We start from the raw sequence: 9,943 nt of genomic DNA, 5'->3' as shown, positions 1-9,943 counted from the left end.
TTGCTTTGCTGTACAAGGCTGTTTCGGGTCTTCATGGACAAGTAAACCAGTATTTTAAAAATGATTTACAACGATTTAGTGAACTTTATTCTACTGCCAGCATCTTTTAATTAATGCATAACATTACAGATTTCTCTCTCATACAGTATTATTTAAGATCCTTTTTTTTTTTTCGGTTAAAATACGTCATATATTTTTTTTCTCCTGGGCTAAACAGAGTGGGTGCTGGACTTTCTTGTTTACCAGGTCACAGATGTGTGCTTGAGATAGCTACAACAATGGGGCTTCCTTCAGACTATGATCTCTCAATATTATTGTACCTCAGAGTGTCTCTTACCTATGGGATGTGCTTGTTTTCAGGAAATATATCAAAGGCATCCATGGCATATGCAAAATTGACACCCCGACTACTTGTGATGAGGCTGTTGCTCACGCAGGAGGAATCATTTTAGTGTTGATGTCCTGAGCTGTGTGATTTGCTTGTGTGGGGATTAAGTTATATAAGAGACATCTGTGCCAGAAAGATGGTCAGCGTTTGAGAAGATTGTTGAAAACAAAAGGCAACGTGATCTGTGAATCTATTTACAATGTAAGTTGTCAGTTATGGAAAACTCTATGCACCAATGTTTCTTCTTTATATTCATTTAGGGTACAATATGAAACTGTACTGTTACCTGAGACAAAATACTTTTATGCGTATGAAATACATGTCTGTTGTTTGCTATAATGGGGTAGTGATTAATTTTGTCATGCTGTGAATCCAGAAATATAAAATTGAATGAAAAAGTTTAGTACTTCTGAAAATAGGAAGCACTAAATATATGATACAATATATAAGTTGCACTATTTATATAAACTCTCATTACTTCCCACTTTTGACTTAATGAAGGTTTTAATATTATTAGATTGTAGAACTATAACATTTTTAGGTGTTTTATCATTGTATTAGTTAATTCTTGCCCACTATCTATAGCAAAAACCTGATTTATTTTTTGCTACCAACCTATAACCCCTATCACCTCAGATTCTAACCTAAAGCAAATAATTTATTCTCTTTGAGACTCTATTTACTGATGTATGAAATGGGCATAATCAGACCTTCTTACAGTAATTTTGTTTTAGGTTGAAGTAGGATTAATAATGGAGAAAGTCTGTATATGGAAAACAAAGTTACATGGTGTTATTATTTCCCTGTTCTTTCTGCTGGACCTATGCTACACGGACCAGTGATACTCACGGTGAAATAGCTAAGGAGACATGGCCTCCCCTATGAGTATATAGAAGCAAGAAAGTGCAGATCCTCACAGAAGGAACATTGTGTGGTACCCAGAATTGACAAGGTTAAGGAGAAAGGACTGAGAGTGAAGCTAACGCTGCCTTTTAAAATCTAAATTGATAGATTATAAAATGTGAAAATATTTATGACAGCAACATCATGCTTCTGTCCCATAAAAATACTTTCAAACATAAGAGAAACACTGTTTATAAAAGTAAGAAAATCTCTAAGCAATCTAAATACCGAACAATAGGAGATAATCAAATAAGTCTTGGTTCACTCATGTAATTGAATACTAGGCAACTATCAAAAAGAAATGGATTTTCTAAAGGTGAATCTTAGCTCTGCTATTCACTTGTTTTGGGATCTTAGCCAAACTATTCTGTGCCTCAGAGCCTGAGCTCCTCCATCTGTAAAATGTGCATAAATTTATTTATCCTATAGGTTTTGTTGACAAATGACATTTCATAATCATGACTAAGCAACTGCCTAGCACTTGATAAGCTCTGTGTATTTTAATTATTGTTATTATTGTGTCCACCATCAAAATGAGTTAACATGGAAAATCTTTATGAACATTATGTAGAGAAGAATTAAAATATATGATGATACAGATTTCATACTAATAGTTCATTTAAATACAGATATCTGTGTATGAAATATGCTTAGAAAATTATAGAAGAGTGTATGCTAAGTGGTAGAATTCAAATAAGCCTGGGTTTTGAGGTGACTATAGCAGGCAGGGTTCTGGTCCCATGGCTGCTAAAAATTATGTAAACTCTATGCGTTTCAGTTAAACGGAATCATCTACAGGGCTCGCTCTAGTTCTATGCCTCTATTTTCCTTAATAGGTTGAAAAGCCATGGGGAGCCCTAGGTTTCTCCCTGCTACTTCGTCAGTTTCTGCTTCCTTTCATTTTGTTTTTGTTTCTGTCTTTGTTTGTTTTTGTACTTTGGTGCCTGGACCCATTGCACAGAAGGAGTTTCATTATGTATTTTTCAGTTTTCCATGGTGGGGCAGGGATTACTATTTGGGAACTTTAATCAGATAGTTGATCAGAAAGCAAAGTGGAACCAATTCACTATTTGTTCACTTGCAGAATTTACTGAATGTCTATTTTGTGCAAGGATTTTACCAGGTGCTGTATATGGCACAGATTTAACCTTTAAGGGATTTGTTGGAAAACAAAATGTGTATAAATAGCTACAATTTTAGCTTAGTAATAAACATCATAAGAAAGTACACATAAAAATTCCACGTGAGCTCAGAGAACAGGACAAACACCACAAGGTAAGGGACTAGAGAAGATATTATAATGGGACTATTTATAATATTGTTTCATTCAATCCTCATTAAAAGTCTTTAAGGTAGGTACTATTCTCATTCCAGTTAGGCTCAGAGAGGCTAAGTAAACCAGGGCACACAGCCGACAGATAGCATTGTCAGGATTCGAACCCAGGTTTACTAACTTCAAGCCCATGCTCGTAAAAATTCTGCCGTAAAGGCTTTTGAATTAAGGGCATATCGGGGATCAGAAGAGGCATGAAAAAACCATTGGAGAGAAGAGGTGTATTCCTGGAGGAGACACACATTTAACCTGACTAGCAGACCCACAAGGAAGAGTAAACTGAGGTCAGATGAGGCTTCAAGAAAGACTCTGGTGAAAGTTTAAAAGGCAGATTCCTCAATTCCACCTAAGAGAATCACAAATAATACATATATTTTGATAGCAAATTTAGGAATTTACAAAACACAGATTAAGACAAAGAAGAACATCTTACTAATGTCCTGTAATTGGATGCTTCAAAAACACCTCAAATATAAGTTGTTCAAAAGAAAATTATTAAGTGTTCCTGTGCCTCCATCTATTTCTGTACCAGTCTATTTCATGTCTTTTAATGGTACATAAATACACTAGTTTTTTTAGACTCGAACACTGATGATGCGCTCCCTTGCTATCCACATCCAGTCCATCCGAAAGTCCAGTTCATTCTACCTGCAAAATATATGATTGTGTCTTCTTCTCTCCATATCTGCTCTCACCAATCGTAGCCGAACCACCATCATCCTTACCTGAATGTGTGTGAGTCTCCTAATCAGATGTCTACAGTTCATAATTCAGAACAATGAGAGGCTAGAACAATATTTTCTAACACTGATTTGTGCCAATCACTTGTTTATATCTCTTCAATTGCTTTCTGTTGCACTTACCTCCAAATTGGATTTTAAGAGCCAACGAGATTCCATACAGTCTGGCCCTTTATTAGCTTCCCATACCCCATCTTGTAGTACTATCCCTCCCATTCTTTATGCTCTAGCCATACTTTCACAAGACCAACATTTTTCATCCTTTATTTTATTGTTCTTTGCACTTACCAGGTTCCAGTAAAAGTGACCTTTAGAGTACTGATCTGTAAGCCCCATGAGTATAAGAAACGTGTATAACTTGTTCTCTCTTGAATGTTTAATTCTCAGGAGAGAGTCGTAGCATAGCCATGCCATGCCATGTATATTTGTCGGAGGAGTTAAAGAATAAATGCCTGGTGCATAACCAATAATAACAGTAATTATCAATGGACATCATTGCACTTTGTTATATTAGTGTCTCCCACCCAATAGTTAATAGATACTTGTTCAATTAATTGAACAATTAATTTAGCTATAATAGAAAGTGTGTGCATGTAATATACAACATATTGTAAATAAGTCATAATCTATTTGTTAATGATCAGATATATGCACTATGCCTCAATATATAGGGCTTACCTAAAATAGTTCCAACAAATGAAATGCACGGGATTAATGTTTTAGTTTCATCAGTTTGATGGGCTACTTCTAATCCAGGGGTGTCAAACTCATTTTCACTGGGGTCCATATCAGCCTCGTGGTTGCCTTCAGAGGGCAGAATGTAATTTTAGGACTGTATAAATATAACTACTCCTTAACTAGGGGCAAGGAGCTCAGCACTGCCGCCTGGCAGAAACAAGGTGCTGGGCCGGATAAAACAAGGTGGAGGGCGGGATTTGGCCCGTGGGCCTTGTGTTTGCCACCTCTGCTCTAGTCTTTCATATGACGTTGATAATCATATAACAAAAATAAGCCTTGTTTTGTTATTGAGTTTGCTCACTAATATTCTGTATTTAACTAGAAATTGTGACTCCTTTTGCTCCAGGTTTTTTTTTGTCTGCGATAAAATTCACATGATCATAAGGGTAAGCATAGGTCCCAGGTCTGTGGTCTAAGCAAAATGAAGAGAAATCCTGAGACGACTTAAATAGTTTGCAAATGAGAACATTAACATCAGTCTTTGTTTCCCTCCCCTGCTGGGCTACAAAGCCAACTTCCATACCAAAACTGATTTTTTCTTCTAAACATTGCTAAATACCTATTTATTCTGGAAGATCTGGTCATTGGCGGTGGGTTATTGTGAAGTGTTTGGCACTCTACAGAGGGGTTATTTCTCTTGTATAGGAAACAGTGGGGGGGGGGATGAAAATGAGAGTGATTAGAAATGTGGCTCAGGTTATATTCATTCTGTGTCGGGACTAGAATTTTTGCAGATCTGATGAGTTTGGAAAACCATTAGTATTCCTGAAGAAGTATCACAACTGCTTAAATTCCTGAAGCATTACCTGTCTTTGAAAGGTGCTGCTGAAGGAGTTAATCACTTTAAAACAATTTGAGACCCTTGGTTGGCAGAGATGATAACATACAAAATAAGTCTCTTATACAATTCTTTAAATGTCCCAAATCACTAATTTGTCAGTTCTTTTGTAAATTATGCTAGAATTTGCTTTAGGCAACTTGGGAAATTTTTTTCTTTTTCCCAGGAGTTTAACCTGAAAAAATGACTATATTCCTAGCTATGCTAACTTTCTCCTTGGAAGGATGGTTCCAAACATACATTCTGTCAGCCCTTTGAGTTTTCCTGATGTGTTTTTTTTTTAACCTGGATCAGAGATAGAGGTCTGATTACTGTGAATTTTATTACAAGACTCTGTAATTACTTTGAAGACTCTAGAGGACCAAGTGAGTTGCCAAAGAATTTTCTCTTCCTCACCACCTAGTCACAGAGTGCCCTTGGAAATTTACTAACAGAAGAGGTTATGTCTGAAATATGTGTAGCCCTAGTCAACATACAAAACACTTGCATAATTGATACCTTATGTTGATTCCTATAAAGGTGGGTTAATGCACATTATTTACACCTTTCAGATGAGAAAATTCTGGTACTGAAAGATTAAATAATTTACTAATACTTCTTGGTAACATAACTGGAGTTTTAACCTGAATATTTTCTTCAAAAATTGGTGCTCATGTCACTATGCTTGCTGTCTGTGGGGCGTTGTATTCTGTAATATGCCAAACCTCTTCCTTCTCTCCTGTAGTTCATTTAACTTGGAAATACCCTTATGACCACATTTGTCTTTGTTCTATCACATACAAAAACCAGACACAACACTTATCTATTGGGAAGATTATTCAACTTGCTTTACATTGCATTTGAAGAAGGGACGTGTAGTCTCTCTTTAAGTAACTTTATTTTTGTAGTTGCAAAATTAACACATGCTCAATGATGAAAATTTGGAAAGAAACAAAAAGCATTTGTAAAAAAATGCCATCACCCAGCTATCACCAATGTTTAATATTTTGGGATTCATACTCCCTAAGGTTTTCTGTTCATGGCATAGTTTTGCTTTTAAGATGCTTTTGTTTCACCTCCATGTGAGCACATGTTTCAGCTTACTACACATAAGATTTAGTTTTCTTTACTCCAGGTGAACAAATGGAAAAAAATATTAACCTAAGCAAAGGATCAAGAAGCTATATCAGCTATTTCATCACATCACAAAATTCACAAAGGAAAGACACAACGGATAAAAAGTTTTTGTATTTTTTTCAAGTTATCTACATCATGAAAAAGTCATCTTTCTCCAATAGCTTGTACACCATTAGAAATTCCCAAACTAGTGGCACTTATGTTGTTAAATACCAATGCTACTTTTTTCCAGGTGTTGAAGACCATGCTCATGTGGATGCATCTAAGTAAATGCTACCTGGGGACATCGTGGTCCTTTAGAGAGCACCTCTAAAACACTGGCTAATTTCTTGGTTTGCCACTCAACGGGGGACACTGTTTGATTCTGTCTATCAGGACTCTCCTAAATTTTCCCCACCATGCTATCTTTATTAGCTTGAACTCCTTTCCTAAAATGGTCCTTCTGTTGATCCTGTCAGTCCTGCTTTTGAAAGAAGATGTCCGTGGGAGTGCACAGTCCAGCGAGAGGAGGGTGGTGGCTCACATGCCTGGTGATATCATTATTGGAGCTCTGTTTTCTGTCCACCACCAGCCCACCGTGGACAAAGTCCATGAGAGGAAGTGTGGGGCAGTTCGTGAACAGTATGGCATTCAGAGGGTGGAAGCTATGCTGCACACCCTGGAAAGGATCAACTCAGACCCCACCCTCTTGCCCAACATCACACTGGGTTGCGAGATAAGGGATTCCTGTTGGCATTCTGCTGTGGCCCTAGAACAGAGCATTGAGTTCATAAGGGACTCCCTCATTTCTTCAGAAGAAGAAGAAGGGTTGGTGCGCTGTGTGGATGGCTCTTCCTCTTCCTTCCGCTCCAAGAAGCCCATAGTTGGGGTCATTGGGCCTGGCTCCAGTTCTGTGGCCATTCAGGTCCAGAACTTGCTCCAGCTTTTCAACATACCTCAGATTGCTTACTCGGCAACAAGCATGGATCTGAGTGACAAGACTCTGTTCAAATACTTCATGAGGGTTGTGCCTTCAGATGCCCAGCAGGCACGGGCCATGGTGGACATAGTGAAGAGGTACAACTGGACCTATGTGTCAGCTGTGCACACAGAAGGTAAGATTCCTTTACATTCATCAAGTATGTCTCATTGTGTACTCAACAGCTTCCCAGTGAAAATTTCAGGTTTTTCAAAGGCTAAAATATTCTTAACTGCTTGGGATGTTTTGAGTTGCCCCATTATACATTTATCATTTATCATTTATAAAGATGGGACTGGATGGCACACATACGAAGCAACATCCATCTAAGATGGGTGTTCATGTGGCCATCATTTGGTAAAGTGAAGTTTTCTTTGGATTGTGTATTATATTATTTGCTCTTCTGATAAAATAGCACTAGAGATTTTTACGTTTTCTAGATCTTTATTGAACACATTTTGAAACATTTTAAATGTGTTCCAACAGTCTGTTATTTCAGACCAAGAGAGGTACACATAACTACACACAAGGAGTGAAGGCAGCCAGTTCTGGCCCAGGTGTACTATAGCAGAAAATGATCAGACAGCTTAGTCTTCCAACTACGTTCCAGTTGAGTATATAGTTAAATCTGAAAATAAGATATGTGTAAAATAGTTTTATATTCATATACAACATACCTACTAAGAAAGTGTAAGTTTTAATAATTATTGTTAGTTTGAAATGTATTGTAGCTTTATGCCTAAAGTGTAGAGAGGAAGGAAAGTATAGCTGAGACTTTACAATGGTTAATAACAATGTTAGCCCTTTTTATTACATAGTATATTCTTAAAATGCTTTTTGTTTACACTATTTGTTAGTTCTTGCCAAAGGCTGTTTGGGATAGGTTTTTTGTTTTTGTTTTTGTTTTTGTTTTACCTACGTGGTTTAAGGAACCCAAATGGTGAGACTCACTGATTACTCAATATTCTGACAACAAACTGCATATACTACACATGCTATAGAACACCAATGAAGGTTCCAGATACTTTTCATATCTCATTTAATCATTGGGAGGATTAGTTTAGATTTAACAAATTCTGCAATAATACTATCAGTGTGGTCCAAACAATATGATCCTATAACATGTGGGGTTGCATTATTGGGAAATTAATAAAATGACCAAAAAAATCTACTACAGAAATTGGGGGCCAATAACCAATTAGGTATAGTATAATTTTATATTAAGTGGCATAATATGGATTTCACTGTATAGCTGCTCTTATTAATTATATTCAAAATAACATAAACATAAACATAATTATAAACAAAATAACATAAACAATTTCTATATTGATTGAGACTTATATGCCTCTGGAATTTTCATGTATAAATTTCTAATTTTCTTACAAACTTGATATATAGAGATTTTGAGCAACATATAGGTGATTGGAGTAGGGAAATTTTTACTTTTTTTCTAATGCTGAGATTTTCCTTATAAAACCACTATTTCATTAGATTCTCAAAATGAGCAGTGATATAGATATTCTAGATATTTTATTCCTATTTTAAAATAAAAATGTTTCAAGAATTTAAATAATGCATTCAATAAATACCTGATAGCAATTTCAGATTCACAGTAAGGCTCATAGCTAGTGACTCCTAGTTCAGTGTCCTACTATAATTTAGCAGAATCCAATGGCATCACACTCTAAGGATATAGTTATACAACACGTATTTATTAAATACAAGTAGATGAAAGGCCCTCTGGTAGTTCTCAGAAGGACAGCATGCAATATGGCGAAGGAGATGAAGCATACACTAATATAACAATGATTCAAGATGGCAAGGAGTTAAAATATGCCTCTATAGTAAATTGTATGAGAAAAGAATCACATTCCACTCTGGTGATGGGGGCTCTGATGGAAATCTTAGAGAAGGAAATGGAATTTGAGACCTGGGTTTTAACAGGAAAAACACTGACAATTGGTGAAAATTAAAAAAAGGGTGATCTTCTAGTAAAAGGAGTGAGAAAATGAAAATATTGCAATAAAAAGGATTAAAGTACGTTTTGGCTTGCCTCAAAAAATCATACATTTTATTAGGAACTTCCCTCTAGATTCAGAAGTGTAGGGCTTGGTCACTATATGGGAGTTGCTTAGTCAAGGTTGTGTTAAGAAAGAAACTCATCATCATGACCCCAATTTACTAATTTAAACTGTTTTTTTTTTTAAGTGAAATGAATACCAATAGTAATCTAATTAAGTAAATAAATCATGATGCATTCCATGTATTATTACAGTGCCATTGAAATCAATGAGGCTTTTTATGGGGAGATCGTAAGGACCCCCAAGATCATTTTAAGTGAAAAAAGCCAGGGGAAGTTCTGTGTTATATGGTATGTTTTCTGAGTTTATAAAAGCCATTTGTTTGGGTATTTATAGAATTGCTCTCAGAGCACAGCAAAACTGATAACAATTGCTCCTCTGGGGACAAAATCTAAGTAGTTAGGGGATGAGGTGGAATAAATGAAACTTATTTTTTTGTATTCAATATAACTTGCATGTAAATGTTTGAAGTCATGTCTTACATGCAAAAGCTATAGATTACAACAGAACAATTAAAATAAAACATTCTTTTTTTAGTAAAAACTAAGCCAAAATATTCTTTTGCCAAACTTTGGCAAATTTAATTATTTTGCCCAAAATAGGCCAATGGAAATTTTGTTGTCAAATTATGGCAAAATGTTTAAATGATACCACCAACACTCATGAGGGAACAAATTTTGAAAGGAATATTCAGAGACTGGAGGAAATGCTCTTTGGTTTATTGTTTTACATCGTTTAGTCGAGAAGTATTTACATTGCTTTAATAACAATCACGTATATGGATAATGAGCTTATGTAGAGTCACTTCTTACACTTTATCAGTATAGGAGCAGCGTGGTAGGCAG

At 35.9% G+C, this 9,943-nt stretch overlaps 1 protein-coding gene across 1 annotated transcript in view; it reads left to right on the top strand.

The window, feature by feature from the left end:
- The first annotated feature begins 377 nt into the window (after positions 1–377).
- The window catches only part of GRM5 (glutamate metabotropic receptor 5), a 463,609-nt gene continuing 454,043 nt past the window's right edge, over positions 378–9,943 (top strand). Inside the window, exons 1-2 of the mRNA XM_037042924.1 lie at positions 378–589; positions 6,289–7,150. Of these exons, the coding sequence (XP_036898819.1) occupies positions 6,490–7,150 (661 nt within the window). The 5' untranslated portion in view covers positions 378–589; positions 6,289–6,489. The remainder of the gene's footprint in view (positions 590–6,288; positions 7,151–9,943) is intronic.

The sequence above is a fragment of the Sturnira hondurensis genome, unplaced genomic scaffold (assembly GCF_014824575.4).
Source record: "Sturnira hondurensis isolate 20B ecotype Veracruz unplaced genomic scaffold, ASM1482457v3 Scaffold0003801, whole genome shotgun sequence".
Lineage (NCBI taxonomy): Eukaryota > Metazoa > Chordata > Mammalia > Chiroptera > Phyllostomidae > Sturnira > Sturnira hondurensis.
The sequence above is the reverse complement of the archived record's forward strand: the minus strand, read 5'-3'. Positions and strand labels throughout refer to the sequence as shown.